The sequence below is a fragment of the Aedes albopictus genome, chromosome 1 (assembly GCF_035046485.1).
Source record: "Aedes albopictus strain Foshan chromosome 1, AalbF5, whole genome shotgun sequence".
Classification (NCBI taxonomy): Eukaryota; Metazoa; Arthropoda; class Insecta; order Diptera; family Culicidae; genus Aedes; species Aedes albopictus.
In genome coordinates, this window is record NC_085136.1 from 159849366 (window position 1) to 159876550 (window position 27185).

General features: G+C 39.5%; 1 protein-coding gene across 18 annotated transcripts in view; it reads right to left on the reverse strand.

Annotated features, from left to right (window-relative positions):
* LOC109427728 (cAMP-specific 3',5'-cyclic phosphodiesterase) overlaps positions 1–27185 on the reverse strand; it is a 248743-nt gene that overhangs the window by 35465 nt on the left and 186093 nt on the right. The window contains exons 1-2 of one of the 18 annotated variants that reach the window (XM_062845668.1): positions 10232–11026; positions 2350–2968 (exon numbers count right to left, since the gene is read on the reverse strand). The exons of 9 other annotated variants lie outside the window; for them this stretch is intronic. In XM_062845668.1, the coding sequence (XP_062701652.1) occupies positions 2350–2774 (425 nt within the window). In that variant the 5' untranslated portion in view covers positions 2775–2968; positions 10232–11026. Of the gene's footprint in view, positions 1–2349; positions 2969–10231; positions 11027–24884; positions 26273–27185 lie in introns of those variants that run through there. 8 more of the 18 variants (XM_062845667.1, XM_062845666.1, XM_062845662.1 and 5 more) reach the window with 8 other exon arrangements.

Consider the following 27185-nt stretch of genomic DNA (forward strand, 5'->3'; position numbering starts at 1 on the left):
TCCATACTTTATCATCTTATGCAACATTTTATACGATTACCCAAACAACAGAAACAGTTGAATAACAGTTTCTTTGGCTAAAGTTTGCTTAAGAATGGCTTGTTCCTCTCTTATAAGCTAATATGTTTGTTGGGTATTGGTTGTCTGGGGAGGACATTCTTGAGGAATTTCTTAATTGAATCTTGAAGAAGTTTTTTAAGGGATCTTTGAAAATTATTCTTCGGGAATCTGTTCAAAAATTTGTAAACAAAGATACCAGAGAAGTTCTTGAAAAATCTTCTTATAAAGTCCTGGAGGATGATTTGGAACAAACCCTGGAGATACTTCTGGAATTCTTGAAGGAATTTCTTGCAAAACGACTGAAAGGTATTAGCAAAAATACCTGAAACAATTTGTCTAGAGGAAAGAAATGTTAAGAAAAAAATCCAGAAGTGATTTCTAAAGGAGCGCCTGAAAGAATCTTTGAATAGTAAAGGGATTCCTAAAAAGTCACCGACAAAATTTCTGAAAGAACACCTGAAGAAGGGTTTCTATTTATCCTTAGGGATGTTTACGATCGAAGGAGAATTTCCAGAAGAATTTCTTTAGAATTTTCTGGAGGAAGTCCTGAGAGAATCCTTGGAGGAATTCCCGAGAAGAACCTTAAGGAAATGTATAGAGAAACATTAAGAAATCTCTCGAGAAACTCCAACGCAAATTTCAGAAAGTATTTTGGCAATAAAATATATTTTTCTCAAGGAATCGAAAAAATTCTACTTAAATTAAATTAAAAATAATTCGCTGACGTAGTTCACGGTGTGGGTAAAAATGACCGTAATGGAAAAGGAGGTTTAAATTAATGTGAAATTAGTTCCCGATCGTCAACATTAATAAACACTTGGATTTTGGTTCAATTTTGCATGCATATTCCGAAGATGTAGTTGTGTCAATACCGCTGGGAACCCCAATTGACCGCTAAAGCTACGTTGACGAAAGTAAGAGTATCATTAAGAATATCGTTTCCTCATTCGATTTGAAAAACTTCATTCTCTTATTCTTTCATTATTGTATACGTCTTATATCGCATCATCAATCGTATGCCACTCACATGTCACAATTAATCATCCCAAAGCTGTATAGGGGGATTAGGGGCATAATGGACACCCGGGGCGAAATGGACACCCCTGTTTTTGCCGAAACCGTTGACTTTTATGTAAAACTTTTAATGCATAAGTGTAAAGGAACAAGTCATAGTTCTATTTATCAAAAGTATCACTTATATTGCTCCAAAATAGCTAAAATATCATTGAAATTGAAATATGTTTTCCATATGGTGAAATTCTTATAATTTCGAAGCAGCATCAAATAAGGTATTACGAGTGTTGGAGTGTGTCCACCAGAAAAACAAGTGAATTGTTACCTTCTCTACATGTATACGAAGATTTAGCAATGGATGAAGTATTTTATTTATGATCAAAATTTACCTTAAATAACAATTTTAATGTTGTAGTCGATTCGGGGCGAAATGAACACTAGCAATTACGAATGGATGTACGCACATTGCATACTGTTAGGCGTTTTAGAAAGTTTGGAAAAATCAATACGATTATTTTAGCCTAAAGTTTATTTAATTAACTTCGATGTTATGTAAACTCGTCTAAGATGGAGTATCACATCTGTAGTATTGATCTCCGTAGGCAAATTACTTAACTGGTCGATGTAACCAAAGAATTGGCATAAAATATGCAGGGGTGTCCATTATGCCCCGATGGGTGTCCATTTCGCCCCGTACCTTTCCTGCCAGCCCTGAAAAACACACGGTTTATAATTCATTATTTCTTTACAATAAAAACATTTTACCTCCTGTAAATGATTGAAAGACGTAGGAAACAAGTTAAAGTTGTAAGTCAAGTGATAATATGTAAAGTTTTTCTCTGTTATACAGGCCTAACGTACACATTTGCTTAGGGTGTCCATTATGCCCCTAATACCCCTAATTTTCTTCATTGAAAAACGTGTTTTTCTTTTGTGCGCGGTAATTTTTCACCCGATGGAGACGCATGGTAAACCATCGCACATTTTACCTTCTTCCATTGATGTGAAAGCAAGATTACGGAAGCAGGCTCTCAAAAAATCAACACGTATCCATAAATTAAAAACATTTCCATGCTTCCACAAATCGAAAAACTCATCAATCAAAACCCGAAGCCCCCATCGGCATTTTGTTGCATTCAAGTCCCGCTTTTTCCCACGTCACGACGACAACGACGGACGGCCCATCACCCATTCATCAGTCACCGACTTTAGCATAGAGCTAGCAGGAGCTACTAGCACAGCGAGCAGCACAGTGTATAGTGTTTATTTTGTTACCTTCCCGTCGTGCGTCTCCTTCGGGTGAGACTCGTTCTGGACATGCAGCGCCGAATGCGGGTCAGACTCTTGCGTGTGGTGATGCGCACCGCCTCCTCGGCCACCGAGCGGCCGCCCTCGTCCGTGTTGAAGATATCCGAACATATCGAGGATGAATCTTGCCGGCGCTTATCGTAGATCTTGCTGGTTGCGGTGGAGTAAAGCGTGTCGCTCTGCAGTTCCGACACGCACAGTTCCTCCAGTGACGAGTTGAGATTCGCTTCGACAGCTGCCGAATCGTTTAGCTTGGCCGGGTGGTGGTGGTGCTCGTGGTCGTCGTCTGCCGCCACACACGGTGACGACAGATTGTTGCCGGCGATAGGGGTTCGTTTCTTCTGTATGAGTCCACGCAACAGTGAGAATAGTACAAATACAGCAACAATCATATCATTGTTTGTTGGAGTGATACCGAGGTTTAAATTTTCTAATATTAGCGCCCCCTAGCAGCGTATGGTTACATCGATTGGTTAATCTGCAGCTCACTTATCTAGTTCACGGAGAGTTGGATTTTAAGCACTCGAAACGATTCACTTCAACGCTATTGTTTTTTTTCAGTAGGAAGGCCTTCACAACATGTAGACTAGAGTGGACCAAAATAGGTCAAATTTGGAATTTTAAATCTTACTTCAGGAAGTGACAGTTTTAATGGTTGATATGGTTCTCCTAATATTTGTTTGAGTTCATTTAGTGCACGGTGCGTGCTTCCACCAAGATTTGATTTGTACGAGGAAAAATTTAATAGATGGTACCAGTTTTTATACGTGTGTATTCAACCCTTTGGGGCATAAATTTATCCAAGCGTTATTATACGGGTTTGTTAACGTATTTCTATAGATTTGGTGCTCGGAAACACAAAAATAACAAAAGATGGTGATGTGCTAGGTCATCCAAACTGTTCTCGAGTTTACATCATAAAGACTACGGGTGTTTTAGTAACATTTTACGTCATAGAAAGTTGCGATATGTAATCTGCAAACATTTGCAGAATTGCGATGCTCTAGGTAATGCAAACAATTACAAAGTTTTGAATAATATAAATTCTAAAGCAACTATTTATTCATATTTTGGTTGCATACAATTGCGTTACATGATCATTTGGGTTTATTGGAGCTCAAAGATTTTGGACTATCACAAAATAATTTTGGGTTATTGCGTACAATTACAATGAGGTTTTAGATTATAGTTGTATATGTGGCTTTACGGTTCATAGTGCAAATCATCACTGTACTAGCTGTACATGTCAAGGACTACAGTTCAGGATAGCTTCGACGACTCTAAATGTCCCAAAAGAACACAGTAATATCTACTAGTCGGCAAATAGGTCCAGGTAATGCTACTCTTTAAAGCGGATACGACAATTGTTATGAGTGTAAATCTGAATTTCTATTTTTCAACAATGTACAACAATAAATGTCAAGGGCTAAAATTCAGGATAGTTTGGACTTCAGGGTCGTAGTAGATAATTATGTAAATTAACAGTTCCGTAGGTAAGGCAACCATGGTTGATTATGAACCGTAGTTCTGTAAAGCGGATAATTAATACTGCTACTAGTATAGACCTGAAGTTCTGCTAGTTCAGAGTAGTATGTGATGTGTAGATATCACCAATGGAAGGGATGTAGACGCCAAGGATAAAACTCCAGGGCAGTTTGAGCGACCTTGAATGTTCTAAAAGTATATACCCAAGTAACCAAAAGAGCAGATTAAAGGTTACTTTATAAGCTAAGCAGCTCGTTCGAGGTTGTTCATTAGCCTTCTAAGCAGCTTCATTTTTAAGTAATTTTGGAACTTGAAAGTTCACATAAGCATGCTGGATATCCTTCTAAGCAGCTTCTGACAGAACATTGACAAAATTTATGCAGAAACAAAAATGTGTTTTCCAGAATCACACCCTGTTGTGGCTTGTGATTCATGTCTGGAAATTGCTTCTGATAATTATATTTTCACACATGTCGCTGCTATGTAGAATTGAACTGGATCCTCCTGCGTGATAACCTGCCGACTTACCGCTGCGCTGCTGAAGACACTTAACAAAGTCAAGCTAACTTCACTACTATACAAATGTGCAAAATTAGCTGCCGACAGAAAATCGATTTAAGTCAGGTTTTAGCTGCTGTTCACTCATTCGCAACTATAGTACTGTTATTGATCGTAGGGTTCTCATGCAGCAACTATCGGTTCAAATCCGATGGGCGGCAATTTTTTTTTTGCTCAAGCCTAGTATTCATTGATTTGATAAATTCATATTTGTCTTTTATTTGTGTATGCTTAAACAGTTGTTTTCTGTAAAAGAAATGAATTTAATCTTCATTGAAACACAATGCTACTGAAAGGTACTTCTTTGAACTTGAAAGTTCCGGCAAAGTTCCGAGTAGCATCTTAAGCAGCTTCAAAGTTCAGCGAAGTTCAGATAAAGTTCCGAATGGAACTTTCTGGCTGCTTAAGATGCTAACAATGAGCCTTACCGGAACTTGTGACCGAAGTTCCAGCAAGGCTCATCGTTAGCCTCTTAAGCAGCCAGAAAGTTCCATTTGGAACTTTATCTGAACTTCGAAGAACTTGGAAGTGCATTTTGTCATGGGAAGCTGAACTTTTGGTTACTTGGGTAATCAGCCATTCTATGAAAAAAAATATACTCGAAAATAAAAGTGCTCTGATATTGCTGAAATTCGGTAGGAATGATCTTTATAAAAATAATTAGACTCGTAATATTTTTGTTTCGGCATTAAGGTGGCCATTTCGAAAATAGGATGTTTAAAAAAAAACGACACATTCAGAGAAAATCCCGAAGGACAGTCATGAAGGAATTCTAAAAGGAGTTTCTGGAAAAATCCCGATAAGAGCAACAAATTCTTGTCAGAATCCAGAAAAAAAAATCTTGCATCAATCCTAGAAAGGACTTGTGAAGACATCTCATCTCAGAAGGAACTTCTTGAGAAATCACTGAAAAAAAAACTCCTAGAGGTATCGAGGAAGGAATTTCCAGAAGAATCCCGTAAAGAACATTTAAACAGAGGAATCTCAAAAGAAACTCCTTGAAAAATCCTAGAAGACTCTAGAAGAAATTCAAAAAAGAAGGAGTGAACTCCGGAAGGAACTTTTGAAGGAGTAATAAAGGAATGAAAATCTTGGAAAAATCCTAGAAGAATCTTTTGGAGGTATCTGTAAAGAAACTCTTGAGGGAATCCTCGAAGGAGTTTTTGAAGGAATTTAAGAAAGACTTCAAGAAACTGCTTGGATAATTTCAGAAAGAACTCCTTGAAAAATTGGAGAAGAACCTTTGGAGAAGGAACTGCTGGATGAATGCTCAAAAAAAGGAAATTTTAAGTGGAACTTCTTGACGAATCCAAGAGTGAATTTCTTGAGGATTCCCAGAATTAATTCCTGGAGAAACACTAGGAAAAACTATTGGAGTGATTTCAGTAGGAACTCCTGGGATCACTCAAAAGAACTTCCGGAGAAATATTAGAAAGAAGTCAATCTATGAAGGGACCCCTAGAGGAATTGCAGAAGGAGCTCTTGAATGAATCTCAAGAACTCTAGTAGGTATTTGAGAAAAAACTTCCCGACTTGAGAATTGTATCAAGTTATGAGTTATAATATTTTTCTCTAACTTATTATGTTATAAACTAGCTGCAGGATGATGTTAAAATAACCAAAATTGTAAAAAAAAGTACACTGGTCTAATCAAGTTTATATCCTATTTTGTTATGATCATATGAAAATTATAACAAAATGTGATATGTATTTTGGCCTCTGGATTACTGGTTTCTATCATAATTTGATATAATTTTATTACATTATTTCCCAAGTGTCGAAGATTCAAAACCAAACTATAATACAATGAGTTATGAAACAACATTTATAAAATAATGTGATATAATTGAGTTATATTACTTTGAAAACACCAAGGATGGTGAACATGATTATATCCCAATGAGTTATAAATATCATGGTTTGTTAGGATTATGTTTATTTTTGTTACAATTTTCTAGTCGGGTTCCGTAGGAAAATCACAAAAAAAAATTTGGATGAATTCCGAAATAACTTCTGAAGGAATTTATGAAGGAATTCCGAAGAAACTTCTGAAGGAATGCCTGAAGGAATTATGGAGGATTATCACTTTGTAGCAGGCGAATTCACTGGTATTTTTCTTTATTATTATTATTACTTTATTATAGAGATTTTCAGCCCTAGGCTGGTTCATCTCTTTTTTCTTTATTATTTGAAGTACACCTAGTAGTCCATGGCCCATAAAAATAAATAAAATAAACGGTTATTTTGAAGTAATGGAGACGCATGGTCATTACATATGTGTATGAGCACAAAACTTGAAATGTTCTAAAAAATGTAGGGAATCGCGCCACTTGGGCGGTGGCTTCTATTTTCGTCTGTTTCCCGCTATAACTCAGTCAAAATTGAACCAATTGACACAATTTTTGGAATGCAGTGAGATAGGTATAGTATCTACCCGTGTACAACATTTCAAGTCAATTGGCTCAAAATTGACTGAGTTATAGTGGCAAACAGACGAATATAAAAGCCACCGCCCAAGTGGCGCGATACCCTAGCTGATATGTTATGCAAAAATATTTAAAACTTTCGTAAAAAAAAAATTAAAAATATAGTGGTTGTGGTCCAACATTGTGAAAATCATAAAAAAAGCTTTTTGCATATTTAACTTTGTTATTTTTATTCGCGATATTTCTTCTCAAATCTAGAACTAATGATCTATTCCTTCATGAAAAAAGTTTGTTAATCAGTCAAATGGTTCAAAAGTTATGACGGGTTGAAAAAAATGAGAAATGTCGAATTTGTACCATCCTATTTTCAAAATGGCCACCCTAATGGCGAAACAAAAAAATACGGGTCTAATTATTTTTGGTAAAGATCATTTCTACCAAGTTTGGGCAATATCGGAGCCGCTTTATTTTCGAGCCTATTCTTTTTTACATTTAATGGCTGTAATATTGTATTCTTACTATTAGTCTTCCATTACGTCCGATAACCATAGTTAATTATGCAACGTTACTTCGTCAAATGAATAAGGGAACTATTACTAAGTAAATCTCGGAGGTAATTCCTGCAGGATTGCCCAAAGAAATCCTAAGAAAAAATCCCAAAGGAATTCCCGGAATTTTTTTTTTTAATTTTCTTTATTTGGAGTAGGGAAAAACCCCTGGGAGCGGAATTCCTTTAATTAATTGGATCACTTCTCCAAGAGGCACAAAACCTACTCTTCTTTTCAAATTTTTGTACAATTCCAGTGAGAAACAATTCTCTTTTAAGGAAGTGTGTCTTAAATCTAGCTTACATTACAGTTATTATATTTCATGTAAAATTCATTATAGCAATCATTTGACAAACAGCAGTTAAAAAAGTGATAATAAGGAAATACTCTCTCAAATCAGGCAGCTGGTTGAAGTACGGCAGATCACCGGCGATGTATTAAGTCTTGACAGTAGGGCCGGATTGTTGATGTAGATGGGTGGCCTCTGTTACCTGTGAGGATAGCTGAATCCCCTTCGAACGGCTGGATGTAGTGAGAGGTAGATCATCGGCGACGTACATGGACTTCGGGTTGGCAATCGAACCAGATTTGCAGTGTAGATTTTTATGCTGGTACAAGAAAACATGTTTTTTAATGGGCGCAGTATCGCTGGCTTCGGCCAGACATATACCAGGCCATGTTACCTTAGAGAATAACTGGCGGTTCTTCCTGGCCGAGCAGCTGGATGAAGCAGGCGGCAGATCATCGGTGATGTACGGAGGCTTGGCATACGGAGCGAATTGGCGATGGACATTCCCAGGCTTAGGGAAAAACTAGCTGTTCCTGACCGAGCAGCTGGATGCAGTAGAAGGCAGATCATCGGCGATGTACGGAGGCTTGGCATACGGAGCGGATTGGCGATGGACATTCCCAGGCTGACACAATAGATAAGGCTTTTTAATGGGTGCAGTACCGCTGGCTTCGGCCAGACATATACCAGGCTCTGTTACCTTAGAGAATAACTGGCGGTTCCTCCTGACCGAGCAGCTGGAAGCAGTAGAAGGCAGATCATCGGCGATGTACGGACGCTTGGCATACGGAGCGGATTGGCGACGGACATCCTCAGGCTTAGAGAATACCTGGCGGTTCCTCCTGACCGAGCAGCTGGATGCAATAGAAGGCAGATCATCGGCGATGTACGGAGGCTTGGCATACGGAGCGTATTGGGGATGGACATTCCCAGGCTGACACAAAGATAAGGCTTAGAGAATAACTGGCGGAATGAATCCTGGGAGGAGTCAATAACGGAATCCTGAGTAGAATTCCTGAAGGAATCTCAGAAGGAGTACACGGAGGAATCCCAGAAAACCCTTGAAGGAAATCCGGGTCACATCAATGAACGAATCCCGAGTAAACGTGCGATTGAGTGTCAGGAAATATTCATGTAGGAACAACGGGAGAATTTCTTAAAGGAATCCCTAGAGAATCCTAAGATGAATCAAAAACGGAATATCTGAAGGAATCCCGGATGACATCCTGGAAGGGATCCCTGAAGGAAGCCCAGGAGTAATACATGAAGGAATACAAGAGAAAAACTCTAGAGAAATTCCGGGAGAAACCAATGAAGGAGTTTAAGGACGAATCCCTGATGGAATTTATGGAAATATCCATGAAGGAATCCCGGAGCATTTCTCTGTAGGAATCCATAAAGCAATCTCGGTAAGAAATCTTTGAGAAAGCTCGGAAGGTATCTCTACGAGAATTTTGAAAAAAAAACCCTAAACGTACGAAATCAATGAAGGAGTCCGGGAGCAATCCCAGATGGAATGTCGGAAATTATCCCTGTAAGAATCCTGGGAAAAAATCTGGAGGAACATCGGAATAAATCAATACGATGAAGGGATTCCACGGGTCTCCAGTTAGCCTAGTGGTTAGGCTTTGGGTCGCTAATTCGGAGACGGTGGGTTCGATTCCCGTTCAGTTCGGGAAAATTTTCGCTACTCCCTGGGCATAGTGCATCATTGTACTTGCCACACAATGCACAAATTCATACAATGACAGGCAGAGGAAGCCCTTCAATTAATAACTGTGGAAGTGCTCTAAGAATACTAAGTTGAAGAGAGGCAGGTCAAGTTCTAATGCGAACGTCGAGTCATAAAGAAGAAGAAGGATTCCACGAGAACGCTAGGAAACGCTAGAAGCTGAAGGAGTCCAGGAAGATGTCTCAGAAGAAATACCGGGAGGAATCCCTGTAGGAATCACCCAGCAAACATTTTCGTTGTACAAGAGTGGAACAAAGCACTCTTAAGCAAACTTTAGCTTAAGATACTGTTATCCGACTAGTTCTGTTAATGAGGGATTTACGGGAAAATCCCTGCTGGCATCTCTGCAGAAATCCTTGATGGAAACTCAGAAGAAGTTTCTAAACCAATCTCTAAAAGATTCCCATGAGAAATCAATTTCTCAGTCATTTACAATTACAATTCAGTACTTTTGAACTTTTAATAAATTTGAATAAATAAACTGGAAATCAGCCAAGAACCTAGTTCAAAAGTTTTGTTTTTTAATTTAAATTTTAAGTTCTGATAAAAAATCTAGATTTTCTGGATAATTTTATCTTGAAATTGGTCACTATAGACTGTGACTTATTTATCTGAAGTTGTTGAAAATTGGTATTCGTGTGGTCTACCTCTATGTTGTTGGCTTAAACTCGTTTTTGTTTTGGTTTGAAACTAGAACCAATAGAACGAGTTTAAACCAATAACATTGAGGCTTAGAGGTGGCGCTTTGGCGGCACCAGCATTCGAGTACTAAATGAGATCAAATTTTCGGAGAACCATATCATTCACTAACGTTGCCGGAAACAAGATTCCAAATTCCAGACACTTCACTTTTTTCCACTTTCACTTCACGATGGGCCACTCTAATGCATCAACAGCAGCACAAACCGATGCGGAGAGGCAGCAGGCAGATGCACTTTTCCTTCCTAGAATTGCAGTGCCCCAATTTCCGGAGACCGAGCTTATGCACAGCACCTTGGCACCATGATCACAACGAATTATGCAAGTGTTCACTTCCTGTTCGCGTTCCCCCGGGGGTTGTTCCTAATCGCCATGTGCCACACTTCCGAGCGAGAAATCACTGCTTCAGGCGTGAAGAAAAATAGTCACAGGAGTTTGGAAATTGAGCAAACAGTCACTTCTTTTTATTTATAGACCGAAAAAAAGGCAGTAGAGTGGAAAGTTCACTAACGGGAAGAAGGAAAATTTGCGCGAGCTCAAATGTAAATAATGTGCCTATCTAACTCTCGTGTATGGTCGTCGGTTTCTAAAAAATATTCGCCACTGCTCTTCCAGCACTATGGTACAGTCCATGCCGGACAAGTACGCCTGCCCAGACTCTATAATCAATCATTGTGGTAGGTAATTGTTGTCGGCGCAGACGCTTCTTGCAATATGCCTCTCGATTTTGGCACACTCGGGCTCGGGAGGGCACCAGCACCAATACGGACGAACCGGTATCGCGGCGAGTCGGCTGTGACACTACTGTGGGCTAATGGTTTTAGGGCAACTATGCCTCAACGTGACTCACGAAGAGATAAGGTCATATCAGTATATGACGTAAGACGGCGATGCTCGACTTTATCAAATATTTATTACTTCTCAGCTACCAACAAGATTGCTGACACCAAACCAAGAGGGACTTACACTATGGATCATAAGTTTGGGGGTATGATGATTTCTAGTCTTCTGCACGAATTTAAGCTGGCCTGCTTACTCTCACAGAAAATTTGACGTTTGAGCGGAGCGGCACCGCTCCATAATGACTTTCAGTATACATTTGTGGTTTACTCTTGTGTTGATATTTAGATCATGTGATAGATAATATGTATACTTTTTGTGTGGTTCACTTTTTATATTATATTATTAACTTTTTAGCTTAGCTTATTAAGGATAAAAAGAAAACCCAAGAGCTCAATTGATTTGCAACTAGTTAAATTTTGTTAACATAGGGAAGTGGAACCATCTCGGCAGGGCTCCTATTTTGAGCACTTTTCTGCTATAATTCAACCAATTTTGAACCAATTGACGCGGTGGAACGCGGCAAGATACATATATGTAGTATCTAGCCGTGTACAAAATTTTAAGTAAATTAGTTTGGAATAGACTGAGTTATAGCGAAGAGCGCCCAAAATACCCCGGCCACTGCCCAAGTGGCTCGCTACCCTATGTGCCTGGATCTAAGCCGCCCATGTAACAAAACTAGCTGAATAACAGTTTCTTAAGCTAAAATTTGTTTAAGAGTTGTTTGTTCCACTCTTGTACAGCAAAAATGTTTGTTGGGCGGTGGGGTGGGTAGTTAAGGGAAAAAAAGTCTAGCACGGTTTCTTTTCACACAGCTATTTGAAAATGGGAGTTCCAGAGGGCTTTTAAGAGGGTTTAAGCTAGTTTCAGGAGGTGTTTAGTGCTAGTTCATATAGCATCCTGAAAAAGATACTGTAATAACGCATAAGCGTACCACGATGGGTTCAAACAGCGCCCTGAGAAGGGCACTGTGATAACGCATATAACGTAAAGAGAGCCTATAGCTCTTTACCACAGCGGGTCAAGAACAACAGAACGTCCAGAAGATTCAGGTTTCTGAAGTCAGTTTCACTTAATAAGTGTTTTCCGAATACTCGGAAACGCTATTTCGCAAAAACTGGACAGTTACATATTAAATGATACGAAGTTCTATAATCGGATTCGCAGCTATCATAGGCAAATGAATCAGCTTGCTGAATATTCGCCATGTGATAACTGAGTCGGCAGTGGCCAGTCAATGCTTTGACCAGCATGCTGCAATTCTGCTTTGACAGATTTGTTAGATACTTTGCCGCCCCTAGAGATGGCTCAGTACAATACAATTTTGTTTGACGACATGACTCCAAATTATTCCAGTATTGTTTGTGCTGAGGGGCAGCCCAAGTGTCAATCTGAAGCTTTTCCCAAAACTTGGATACCGGAATAGCTGGCTCAGGGCCAATGAAGTCATGTGATGCTCCAGTTCGAGCTAACTCATCAGCCAATTCAGCCATTCCAGCGATGGAAGAATGGCCAGGTACCCATACAAGGTAAACAGCGTTTGCTAAATTCAGCTCTTCGATTTGAGTTCGACAAGCGATAACTATCTTTGACCTGGAGTTGGCCGAAGCAAGTGCTTTAATAGCAGCCTGGCTTTCTGAACAGAAGTACAGGTCGGACTCGATTATCCGGAGTATCGATTTTTATTTCACTCCGGATAATCGAATTTTCCGGATAATCGAATCACATATAAAAATAAAATCAAAATTCAAAAACGTATAAAAAAATATGTTTTTGTTATTTAATTTTTTAGAAGCAGTGGCGTAGCCAGAAAATCGAATAAGGGATCGTCCATAAATTACGTCAAAAAACTTTTTTTGCTGCTTCCCCTAGTCACACTTTTTATATAAGTTTTGTGAAGTTTTATTGGGTCATCACAATTTGCTGCATCTCCCCACCCCTCTCAAAATGTGACGTAATTTATGGACATTCCCTTAGAAGGCTGCATTTAGTAAGATCCTGATAGTGTTTTAGGTTGATAAGATCGGGACACTTTTTTGTCAATTTTGAACTAAATAAAAAGGTTCTGGGTTCGTTAAACAGAACATAAACAGTAAGGGTCCATCCATTAAGTACGTAACGGAAAAATCCATATAAAAATTTCCAATTTTAGCGTAACGTACTGAAGAAGGCATGACTGAGGAAAAGGGATGTGATTTGTGTAAATTGGAGAAAATGTTGAGGGACGAGAAACAAAAAACTTTTGAAGCGAATGGGGATGTTGTATGATGAGTTCAGCGTTAATTTTCAGAGAGTTCTAATCTAGAAACAGCCTTTTCCGTGTATCTATAAGGGTGCTATTACACTCTTTGCCCAGACACCAAATATTTGACCACTTTTGACAGATAAACTTTGGCAGGTTGTTTGGCTCTGTTTGTCCCTTTTCGATTTTCGAGAGTGACAAATATTTTTGTTTGCCAGGTACACCGTGGTCAAAATTTAACTGTCAAAAGTGGTCAAATATTTGGCATTGGTCAAAGAGTGTCGTACTAGCTTAATACACACGATACTGGGAGCAGTGATGCCAATCCAACAAACATTTTGGTGAAACTTGTGAAGGAATATACGTAGAATAGGCCTGTCTAATTTTAAAACATGTTCTGTGATTCTCAAGTCCAGTCCATATTTGGATCGGCATCAAAAAGGAGTAACTGCTTTTGCTGGTTATTTGCGTCTTTGGCATCAATGATGTAGGAGTTGAGCGAAAATTATTAAAATTCGTGAAAGCCTAATGTGTCCTAAAAACTAGCTTTTCGCGAGCAATCATGCTTTGGACCTCTTAATTTCAATGGATTTGGCTAAAGTTCTGACCAGTCACATCTTTTTGGATACCAATCAAAATATGGGGGTGGACTTGAGAATCGGAGAGCATTTTTGAAAAAGTGAACAAGCCTAATTTAAAAATTCCTGAAAAAATCTCTAAAAGAATTCTGAGGAATATCCGTAAGAATTTCTGAAGAAATCCATGCAAAAATCCTGTAGAAAATAATGAAGAAAAATATCTGGAGGAATTCCTGAAAGAATCCTAGAAGAAATTTCTGCTTGAATACCTAGAGGAATCCTCTAGGACTTCTGGTGGAATATCAACAGAAAATTCCGGAGGAAACTTCAAGAAATACCTGGGAAATCCCCATAAGAATCCCATAAATAATTCCTAGAAAAAACCGCAGATCCACCTGTGGGTATTAACACACAACTACAAAAATCCGTGGAAGAGTTCCAGTATAAAATCCTGATAGAATCCCAACAAGAATTGTCCGGAAAAATTGTTATTAAATCTCCTCGGGAAATATCTTGCGGAATTCCAGCAGGGATTGCTTGAGGAATCTCAGCAGAAATTCCCAAAGGAGTCTCTTCCTCCTGAGGAATACCAAGCAAAAGGAAATAAATCTCTGAAAGGTTTCCCCTTGAAGAAATGGAGAAATGCCAGAAACACTATCTGAAGAAATTCCAGCAATCATTCTTTGAAAATTTCCTGGATGATTCACGGCATGTTTTGAAAACAGATGCAAAATGTAGCGTTTCTCGCTGAGAAGAGATTTAAAATTGTTTGGCCATTTTCAAATATAACGCGAGATTTTTTTTTATTACGTAATTTGTATATGATGCCAAAAATTATCAACTGAATTTGTGATACACTGTAAAATACTGGAAATGTAAAATGTTAATGCTGAGTGTAAAACAATTTAAATTTTCTCTTTAAAAGAGGCTAACACAATCGGGTCAAAAAGTCGACAAAATTGGAAGAAAACGGAATCGGGAGCTTCCAAAATCGTGTCAGCACTATGTTATAATACTTAATTATGTCAAATTTTATCATTGAAATAAAAAAAAATATCGCAATAAAAATACTCCGGATAATCGAGTCTAAAATTCCGGATAATCGAATTCCGGATAATCGAGTCTCCGGATAATCGAGTCTCCGGATAATCGAGTCCGACCTGTATATTACTTTGCCCATTACGTGCTGCTGAAGTGCTGATTGCACTCCGCACATAAGAGCAAAGATTTACCATGACCCCGTGCGGCTTCCAATATGGCATCGGAAGGTACGTTGTCAAAGGCACCCTCGATATCTAAGAAAACACCCAAGCAGCATTGCTTTTGACAACTTTGTGTAAAAGAGACACAGTAGACTTTCCAGATTGGTAAGCATGTTGATTCACATGAATAGGCACATTGGCCAGATGAACATCACGGATGTGATGATCGACAATGCGTTCTAAGTATTTCAGAAGAAAAGAGGTCAAACTGATAGGCCTGAAGCTCTTTGCTTCTTCATACGACGCACGACCCACTTTCGGAATAAACTTAACAGTAATATCCCGTCAAGATTTGGGAATATACCGTGTAGCAAAACTGCAAACAAGTAGTTGTTTCAAAACATGTTTGAAATAATCAAATCCATCCTGAAGCAAAATAGGATAAATCCCATCTACCCCAGGTGATTTGAAAGGAGCAAAGCTATTAAGTGCCCATTCAATCGATGCTAAAGTTATGATACTCCGAGCCTAAAGAATCATAACTACAAGAAAAGACATCAGGTTCATCCGAAGATGCAATATCCACACATCCGGAAAAGTGTGTACTGAAGAAAAATTCCAAAACTTTCTCATCAGAAGAAGTGAAATCTCCATTTGGCAAACGAAGTTCGTTCACTTGTAAATCCTTAGATTCCGCAAGGGTTTTGTTCAATCGACTGACTTCACTCAGACTGGAAACATTTGCACAAAGGTTTTTTTTCCAGCCGGATCGTTCAGCAGACCAAAGAGCTTTCTGGTAGGCCTTGCGAGCTGACCTGAAAGCCTCTGATCCAGCCGAACGTCGTCTGTTCCAACTCTTTCTACATTGTTGCCTGAGCTTCGCCAGATCAGAGTTCCACCAAGGGGTTCTTCTTGTGGTCTTCACAGACCGCAGAGGGCAAGCTTCTTCAAAAGCTTCCATGATGAAGGCCGTTTTAGTATCAACGGCATCATCTAAATCACTTGGAGGGTCAATTGATAGTGAGTATCCATGAAATTTGGCTGCAACCAACTCGGTATAGAGATCCCAGTTTGTTGACCAGGTGTTCCTGAAACGCAATGTTTGCGAAGTAACATTCACATGTTCAAACAAGATGCAGCGATGGTCAGATAAAGATTCTTTATCTGACACATGCGAATTGGCCAGCTCGTGACTAATTCTGCTAGAGCAAAGTATTATGTCTAACACTTCCTCTCTAGCAGATACCATGAAGATTGGGCGGTTGCCTGTGTTAAGTAATCCAAGATCTTTACTACTTAAATATTCCATCAAGCTGGAGCCTCGCAAATTGATGTCTGAGCTGTCCCAGATTATATGGTGAGCATTAGCATCACTACCAACAATTAGCGGAAGGCCTTTTGAAGAGCAGTATTCAATGACTTGCGGTAAATAAAGCGAACAATAAATGTATTTCTTGTTGAGGTTTCCAACAGATACATACATCGATTGTGATAGCACGTACATCTCTAGTAGTTAGTTCAGAGATGAGTGTAGCTACGATTGCGTTGTTGACAAGCACACATGCTCGAGGCATGACACGTGAGATTGCCATTTCATATTTACTGAAAGTAGCAAACACCGGATGCACAAGGTTTCCTAGATAGTTTCCTAAAATAGAAACACCCCTGAAACTCCCCTGGCACCTCATAAAATTCTTTGAGGCCCGTTGAAACGCCTCTGAAAATGCTTTGAAACTTCCTGAAATACACTTAAATGCCTTCTGAAACATCCTCATACCCCCTGAGACCGGTCTTACGGGGTCGTCTGGAACATTCTAAAACGGCATTAAGGAGAAACATCAGATAACACAAATAAGGTTGCTAAAATGGTGGCAAGTGACTTGGTCACGTTTTCAAGAGCACCAATTTTTAAAAATTCATTTGTTTATCTCAATTTGAAAAAGCTTTTTGTAAGTGGGGAAAGCCAGGATAAACAAATGCGGCTTGGTTTGTGCTTCGTTCGTCAGATTTGTGCCTCAATAGTTTGTAAGATTGCAATAGAATTTCTTGATGTTTCATTAACCTTAACCTTCTACTTCTCATGGCTGGTCTAGAGTACCATCGACTTTCACCGAATTCGAACCAAACGGTGTTATTTAGATAAATATGATGCAATAGTTTTTAGAATATGATTGTTCCCTCCCCCTGGATATTCAATCTTGACGCGATGAGAGGGCTTAACCCATTAGCATTTTAGCGCCAGTTTATTCTCCACTGCTTGGACTTTGAGCTAGATATATCTAGTTTACGAGTTGATCGCAAGTGAAGGAATCGGCCGTAAGTGCTAATGGGAACCAAAGGAGTATCCGTAGTGCATTTATCACAAGTTATAATTCAGCTTGCATAGACCTAATATTTGCATTCTTTAAATTTTCTCAAATTTAACAATAATTGTTGAATTTAACGTAACGCAAGATTGGGTAGGGGAGGTCTCTGCGTTACACTCATCATTCATCACTTGAATTCGAAAGTACACAGGACAGGGACGCTAGGATAAGTTGACTTACAGCCTTACAGATTAGGTAACGTTAACAATTAAATTTATTACCTTTAGAAAATTCTGGACCCTAATCAGTCAAAACTGCTGATTTTAGAAATGAGTTTAAATTTGTATTTCTTCTTTTTATAGGTTTTGTAGCGATGAATATATAGAAGTTGACAAATAATTCTAATCATTTTAATTTTTGACACAAAAATCAGCTGACTGAACTTTTTTGTTTTATATTCTAGACCAGTGATTCCCAAAGTGGGCGAAATCGCCCCCTTGGGGGCGAAAACGACATTGAAGGGGCGAAAATTTTAAAATTCGAATTTGGGGAACGAAAAATTCAACAAGGGGGCGATTTTCCGAAAACTATTTCAATCAGAATTATTTTGGGTATTTTTTTACAGTTTCGGTCTCTTTGTCAAGAGGAGTTTTTGTCATTGTCTGAAAGTTGGTCGAACAAATCAGCTCGATTGGAAAAGTTTCTATATCAATTTCGGATTTAACAGGCTTATTATACCTTACCAAACAATAGAATAAGTTCCCCTTGAACGGGTTGTAATTATTTTCAAAAAGATTCATTTTGAAGACCAAATCCCAACTCAAGTGCAGCTATTTCGGAGAATTTGATCATGTGCTTTTCTTGAGCCATCAGCCATTAAGTGAAAACAGATCTCTTTTGAAACAACAGTTTTCGTTTTTTTTTTTGAAAACACAGCAATACCTATATTTTTTAGTTGTGAATAATTTAAAATGCCAACTGTCAAATAACATCTGATTTCATATAATCAATCTACTTAATGCACTTAATACTCGAATACATGGTTGAAATTTTAACATTTATGTAGTACATTTGGTGTTACCTGGTATTTTAAAAAATATGAAGTAATTACAGAAATTATACTCGTTGATTATCGCCAGTTTACAACAATATGATTTGATACATTCTTCATGTTTAAAGAAATACGAAACTTGTGTGTCATTGATTTGTCTCAGGTGTAAATTGAAAACGCGTTTTTAAGCATTCATATATTCCAAGGTATAGAGAAGCTCTGGAAGTATTTTGATTTTACCAGAGTGTTTCAATCGTATTTTGAGATTTTCTGATAGAATTTTAAACAAAGTTTGGGATTTTAATATTGTATTTAAGATTCTTATGCCTTTTCTTTCTTTGATTTTACAAATATCCCGTTATTCGAAGTTTATGTTCAAGATGACATTTTACGCCTACCTATTTAGTAAAATTGCTAAAATTTTCCAGTCTACTTGAAAGTTTTTTGTTTTATTATTTGGCATTTTAATTACGGAATTATCTAATTTACGGTGAAATTTCAATCTTCGTCGAACTTTTAGAGTTTCTTTGAGAAAACCAAGACGACTTATAAAGCTGAATCCTAAAACCCTACCATCTATTCTTCCTTCTTCGATATTTGGAAATAACTTTATTTAGTAGTTACATTTCCTTGAAATTCTAGCAAAAAATATGATTCTGAATGCTATTTTTTATATTATAAATTCAGGAGCCCTCTTCTTCCGATTTCAAGCTTTCAAGAACTGTCTTAAGATTATTTTTATGGTGATTATAAAAAATACAATAAATCGGAGAAAATTGGGTTGATTTTGGAACTCCATACATTTTGTATGTTATGAAAAATTGAAAAACTTTAAACCCAATTTACTTGAAAGTGGGTTTTTGTCACTTACATCCCTTTGCTTCTAACTCCCTTAATTTAAAGTTGAAAATTAAATGCAAATGAAATATTTTTTTGCGCACGTCAAAACATGAGGAAATAAAAAAAAATACAGTGAAAAAAAAGCAGGTTTTGTCCTAGTGGCTTACAAAATAGACAAAATTTGTAGATTTTAATGCAATTCCAAAATTTCGAATCGTATTTTAAAAAAAAGCAAGCTTAGGGGGGCGAAAATATTTTTCAACAGCTTCATGGGGGCGATTGCTCCGACAAGTTTGGGAACCATTGTTCTAGACGGTATTATAACACTGACCAAAAAAGCAGGAATTTTGTTACATGTTTCTTTAGGACTTAGGACGGTTGACAATCTAAAGGGTTACGGTGGATGTAATAATACTTCGGACTTAGATGATCACAGATATGCCAGATATGCAGAAGACGACTAGACGAAATTAAGAACGCAATTTGACACATTATAGACTATATTTCGACGTATAGGGTTTGACTGATTTCATTACAACATCGAATGGAAGCTCAAAAAGTGTTACCTAACACTAATATGAGAGTTATTTGGGGATGATGCTGGTGCTGTCAATGGCCAACATCGGTTATTGACACTATTGGTAATCAGCTTGAAATAATTTTCAGAATATATTGAAAAAACTTAGGTTATTATTTGATTTATTGTTTAGAGATGCTGTCAGAAAACTAGTTGCCCATATCGGCTAAAAACGCTAGCTCTGGCAGTTGTCTCCGAATAATTTTCAAAAATATCAAACCTGTAAACATTAACTATGACAAATTTTTTGCTCTTCTTTGTAATATTTCTCAGGAATAGTACCTTGAAGGCGTTAACATGTACCTACAGCTTTTTTTCTCTGAATGTTGTCCAGTGATCTCGGATATTTTCGATTATTGAAATATTGTTCAATTATCACATCATCTTTGGAGCTTCCATTCGGTCAAAACACTAGTGCGATGGGAATAGTTGAAACACAGTAATTTTAAAAACTACTACGACCCAATACTAATTACTACACACTTTGCTCAAGTTGACGACATCGTCTAGTCCATCGTGAGTATTGGTACTAGTAGGGGGAAAGTTGGGAAAGGGTCCAGGCTTTGCTATCAGCTGTCATGCAGCTCCACCTGGTCACTCTACAAAAAAAAAAAAAAATGATGCAATAGTTTTTAGAATATGATTGTTATCTCATTAGGTAAACTCAACCACCACTTACTTGTTTTAAAAGCGGAACTTTTTATAAACAATCAAAATACTATTGATTTACAGCTAATTTTTTTTCTGTTGATTTCGAAAAATTTGGCCAATTTGCAATAATTTTTGTTCGAGTAACTTTTTCTGAAACGCTTTCTAGGCATAGTAATAGTCATTGGGTCTCCATTTAGCATAGTGGTTAGGCATCGTACACAAATTACGTAACGCTATAGGGGCAGGGAGGGAGTCAAGCTTAGCGTTACGAGCCATACAAAATATTTTTGGTTTTAATACAAAAAGCGTTACATGGGGGAGGGGGGGGGGGAATCTGAAATCGCTGATTTTAGCGTTACGTAATTTGTGTACCATGCCTTAAGGTAATGGATCAACAATCCGGAGACGGCGGGTTCAATTCCCGTTCCGTTTACCACCATCAGTAGGTAACTAATCGATCAACTTCTCAATTCAAATCGTCATGTAGGCCTTCAGGTTTGTGCCTTGGTTTGGACCCGTGTTAATTTGAGCAGGGGTTTCATTATATTTTTACCTTAAACTGTAACGAAGTTGTTTGGGAAACATACAGCTTAAATTTCCTCCTAAAATGTTTCCGTCCCTTAATAATAGGCTGCTTTGTTTGTGATTGCTCTAAACTACATTAGTCTAGCAAAATACATTAGTTAGGTCCTGCGAGCCGGCCGTAAAAAAACAAGCAAGAGAATACGAACCGAGTTCAACAGCAACAACCCTAGGACTTGTGATTGGAAACTCATGTGGAACTGCAAATCTCTCAATTTCATCGGGAGCATCCGCATTCCGCATACTTGCCGATGTACTGAAGGATCGCGGGTTCGGCATTGTAGCGCTGCAGGAGGTGTGTTAAACAGGATCAACGATGTGAACGTTTCGAGGTAACCATACCTACCATCTACCAGAGCTGCGGCAATACAAGCAAACTGGGAACAGATTTTTACAGTGATGGGCGATATGCAGCAGTGCATGATCGAATGGTGCCCGATCAACGAAAGAATGTGCAAGTTGAGGGTCAAGGGTTGGTTCTTCAACTTTAGCATAATAAACGTGCACACTCCGGAAGCACTGATGAAGACGGATTCTACGCGCAGCCCGAACGCGAATACAATAGCTGCCCAAGCCACGACGTCAAGATCATCATAGGAGACTTAAATGCTTAGGTTGGCCAGAAGGTCGAATTTGGACCGACAATTGGAAAGTTCAGCGCCCAGCTGACGAACGAAAACGTCCTACGACCTAGTTGATATCGCCTCCTTTATCGTTACACCTGGAGACCACCACAGCAGACGAAATCCCAAATCGACCACGTCCTGATTGACGGACGGCACTTCTCCGACATTTTCTACATCAGGACATATCGTGACCACTATCTGGTAAGTGTTGGTTAAAATGCGCCAAAAACTCTCCGTGATCAACAACGTACGGTGCCGACGGCCGCCTCGGTATTATCTGGAGTGACTGAAGGAACCGGATGTCGCCACCGCATACGCGCAGAATCTCGATACAGCGTTGCCAGACGAGCTCAATGAAGCCTCTCTCGAGGGCTGCTGGAGTACGATAAAACCAGCCGTCAACAACGCAACGGAGACCAACGTTGGGTATGTGGAACGGAGCCGAAGGAACGATTGGTTCGACAATAAGTGTAGATAGATTTTGGAAGGAAAAAAAAAACGCAGCGAGGGCAGTCATGCTGTAGCACGGGACCCGGTAGAATATGGAGCGATATAAAAGAACGTGGAAATTTTCCCGCCGCCTGGACGAAGCGTAATGTGAACAAATGGAACTGCTGCGTCGTTCACAAGAAACACGGAAGTTTTACCAGAAGCTCATCACATCCCGCAAAGGTTTCGTGCCACGAGGTGATCGAAAGGTGGAAGCAGCACTACGACGAACACCGGAATAGTGCGGAGAACGCAGACAGGGGGGATCCACAGGGAGCAACAACGAGCCACCACCCACTTTGAGGGAAGTTAAGGAAGCTATCCAGTAGCGCAAGAGCAATAAGTAAGCTGGTAAGGATCTGTAAGGATGCTATCGAAGTTGAACTTATCAAGATAGCCACTTGCTTACAGCGGCTAATAGTTCGGATCTGGGAGACCGAACAGCTAGCGGAGGAGTGGAAGGAAGGGGTCATTTACCCATCTACAAGAAAGGTGACATGTTGGAGTGTGAGAACTTCAGAGCCATTACAATTCTGAATGCCGCCTACAGGTTATATCCCAGATCATCTTCCGTCGTCTTTTACTAAAAGTTAATGAATTTGTGGGAAGTTATCAGCAGGAAACACTCAACGGTTGCAGGTGTTCTGTAACAGGTGCCTGCGGTATATACTTCATGCATTATCGCATCACAACTTCATATTTGATGTGGAGCTCCATCTACCATGCCATCAAAATTCAAAAGTGATTACGGCAGAAATTCGGAAACAAAAGAGCAGGTGGATCGCACACGCTCTGCGCAGAGGAGGACATGAAATCTGCAAGTAAGCGTTGCACTGGAACCAAGCTGAACATCGCAGCAGAGGCAGGTGCAGTCGTGGCTCTAGGCGGCGGAGCTCCAACAAAAAAAATAAAGAAGAGATCTTTCACTTTGTTTTCGGACGTAAAGCACTAAAAGTGAAACGAAGAGAGATTTGAGAAGCAGGGAAAGTAGCACTTCGATGATCACCTGAGCGGTGCAAAGAAGGTAGGCATCAGAGATGTCCATATCCTCAGTGTGGGAAAGAGAAATAGAAAATACACCACTCACGCTGTGCATCTGAACAGGAGCCCTTCTCTTATATGTGGATCCACCACTGCGATTCGGATGCGCGCAAGCTCCCTGAGCACTAGGCCACACAACAGTGCGGCGAGAGCGATTTAAAATTCTCTTTGGTGAAAGTGTAAAAAATCACCCGGGCGCGCGCTCCAGTGAGGTTTTTGCGCCAGAGTGCGCGCTGCGGTGAAACACCGGAGAGTTCTCGCCCCGGCGACACCATGGTGATAATTCGGTGACTGCTGGGTGAAAACACGGGAGAGCGCCGGAGAGCGATGCGCGCGAAAGAGTGAGCCACACTCGATCCAAGGCGGACGAGCAAGAGCACGCACTAGCGCTTGGTCTACCTACCACCCAAAACAAGAGAAACTGGCTTCTTGGTGTGGTGAAAAATGTTCCTATCCCCAGTGTGGTCGATAAACTGACGCCGCAGTGAATCGCTACGGTGAAATGCCATCTAGGCATGAGACACCAAGGCAGCGGTACAAATGACTACATCATCCGTGCCACAGAGGACAGAAATTAACCAATTCCAGAAAAGTTGGTCATTTATCTGCACCGTCTGCGTCGGCATCTGTCTGTTATTGGTCAGGATCTGGGAAACCAAAACAGCTACCAGAAAAGTGAAAGGAAGGGATAATCTGCCTAATTCACTGGAATAGCGAACCGGCGAACGCACATGTATTCTGCAAGACCAAGCTGGAGATGGCGGGTTTGATTCCCGCTTGGTCCAGGATTTTTTTTTTCGTAATGGAAATATGCTTGACCTCCTTGGACATAGAGCATTCTCGTGCCTGTCACACGACAATTAGCAAAGAAAGCTCTTGAGAACTATGGAACAATCGAAACACAAAGATTAGAATCAGGTTTTGTCCCAGTTAAATCTAGCACCAGGAAAAAAGAAGAAATAGAAGAAAAGCTCAAACTCAGTGTTTTTTAGGCTAGTGGTTCAGAATCCCTTATAACCACCCTTTGCTGCTAACACTATTTTTTACTTTTTGTTTAAAATACGAACTACCACGCGTCTCCACTAATGGAAATCGATACACATTCATTGACGATCAGCGGCAATTCTGACAAGCGATGGCTCTATTAGCGCAATTTGATTTGATTGGAAATTATTTTCCACAAAACAGACCAGTCATAAAACTTTATTCGCTTTTTTCGTTGGATTTCATGTCTTCAACCCACAGTATGCAAAACCAGACTGCATGACTACTGTTATTGTGGGTGAAATCCGGAAAAACCAGGGCCACCCTCCAAGCATAAGTGTATAACTGTGTGCGTTCTCAAATGAGAGAGAGAGAGAGGATAACGAGCGTGGGAGCGAGAACTCGTGCGAATATCGACGTGCATTTTGACGCGAATAGGAAACTTGTATGCTTCGTCGTCGTCGGTAGCTAGCTACATATGAAAATATCTGGAGAAAGCAACATGCTAATGAAAAATTATCCAAAGCGAAAGCAAAGCATGTTCATGCTGTTCTGTGCGCTAGACTAGTGGTGTGCGAGTTTATTTTCCAGCACGCCGGGCCCCTGTAAAGGACCTTTGTGTTCCTATGCCGTGACGACATAGCATTCAGGAACTTTACAGTCGCTCGACATGCTCTACATAGCCTACTGTGTGTATGGCGTTAGGATGAGAAGAAAAAAAAATGCAACAGCCTACTTTGGCGAAATACTTACTCCAATGCTTCTGCGTTTATGTAACAGGAAGTTCTTTCTTCTTTGGTTTGCTCGCTGCGAATGCTCAAATGCGCTGGACTAAGGATGGAAATTTTGCGATTCAGCTGTAGGCTTTTCTTGAGCTTCAGCTCGTTAGTCGCTTCCATTTCGCCGAACATTTTTTCAAATCCGGGTGAAATGGCCAGCTGCGTCGGGGTTGATGGAATAGACGGCGGCAGCGATATTGCGGCCAAACCGGAAAACGTGTGAGAAGACTTCAAAGCTTGGGAGGAAAGTGCTTGATGAAAACCGGATGAAGTAGCTCCAAGGCTGGAGAAACTTTGCTGCGTCGTTGCTGCGCTGCTGCTGCTCTGCAGAAAACTGTGGAACTTGGTTTTCTTCGAGGACGCCGCCGTCGACGTCGAGGCAGATGATGACGAAGTTAGTACAGATTGAAATGATTGTACGCTTGCGTTTGTAGTCACACTTGTTGCTGCAAAATTCCCTTGAAATCGAACATTTTCCATCAGTCGGTCGGTTTTCGGACCGTAATCACCGACGGCTTCGGCATCCCCAGCCGAATCCGGCTCCTGAACAAGCATCACATGCTGCTGCTGTTGGTGTTTTTGCTGCTGTGTTTGTAGTTGTTGCTGTTGGAAGGTTGATCGAAGGTGTTGCTGCAGCTGCTGTTGCTGCTGCTGTACGAACCCCTCTAGTGGGCACACTTTATCGTCTTCTTCTTCCATTACCGTTTTTAGATGTACGATAGCAGTTCAGCGAAAGCGGGTTAGAAGGAAAAAACTTTTCTCACTGCACAAGTTCACCAGTTTATTTAGCCTCTTCACCGTCTAGTTTTCTACACTTTCGTAACCTTCATTCACGCTTTGCGAGGTCGCGGTTGATGCATTGATTTTCTCTGGAACATAACTTAACCGAGTTGAAACGCTTAGGAGTGGTTGAATAAATTCTCGTACACTGTAACTCGAATAACGTAGGTGGATAAATAACTCAACGGTTTAAATTTAAAATCTATCATACAAGAATCTGTGGCCTACTAACGCCGAGAGTGGCACTTCCGTTCGGGACACATTTACAATCTGTTAATTAACGGTTACCCAATCCAACATTTTAGCACCGCCGTCGCGATTTATTTTAAATAAACAACATGTCGTTTCCTCGGCAACATTGTACAGTTTTATATGCATTTGCGACCTTCGTTTTGCCAAAAACGCAGAATGATGTGTCTCATAATGACATGGTGTTCCTCTGCTCATCATGTACGAACAAAATATATGCAAACGTGATTTTATTTTTAAACCATGAGAGAAAGAATCAGAAAATAGTTCTTTATGCAACGAGTTGCAAAATGAATGTTTTTGCAAGACATGTCAACAGGGCTTCATGAGTTGGATGCAAACGAGTATTTCAAAAGCCCGAGTTTAGCAAACAAGTTGCATATAAATAATGCAACTGATTGGTACACAGATCGAAAAAAGAGTGTAAAATTCTGTGACATATGTGCATATGATTGGAGCGTGGGATATCCCAGAAGTTTACATGACATACCATGTAAAAGTCATAAAATATCATGTAAACTTCCATTATATGTCATGTAATTCAGCATGACTCTGCGTGTTTACATGACATATTACACAAATTTACATGATATATCATGTAAACTATCAAAACATTAAGTTTACCGTATGCGTGATAATGTTTGCACCATCGTTAAATAAAATTCCAGTTTTACTTGTGAAGACAATGTATTGGTTTTATTTGCAGGCATTTAAGCTATAACTCATATCATAGTAGGCTGTGAATAAAAAGTGTTGATTTTCTTAGTTTAATACTTGCATAATGACTAAGTGGCAACCTAGCTCGTTATTTGTCCACGCGCAAATGTCGAAAAGTATCCGTGGTATTGTCAAAGTCAAGATTAACAATTTTTGAAATTTATTTTTTTTATTTTGACATTGCCTAATGGTGTAGACATTGACACACAAACAAAAGTTATAATAACTATTGTTTCTGGAATTTGGTACGGATCGATAGTTTTTCGGAAATCGATAAAACGGAGGTTGCGTTCGGGCAAATTCAAGACTTTCTTATATGACGCTACTCGTAGCTCCTGGATGCCATAATGTAATAATGTAAGTTTTTTTTCTATGATCGAAGGATCATAAAGGCCACCGTAATTTTCCTTTTCGATATGCCATTCCGTTAAGTCGCTGATATCGCGTTTCTTTGCCATTTTTCTCATTGCGCGCATACAATTCACCCAAATCTTATTTTTGGTGGCAGCGATAGCTTTCTTAATCCATG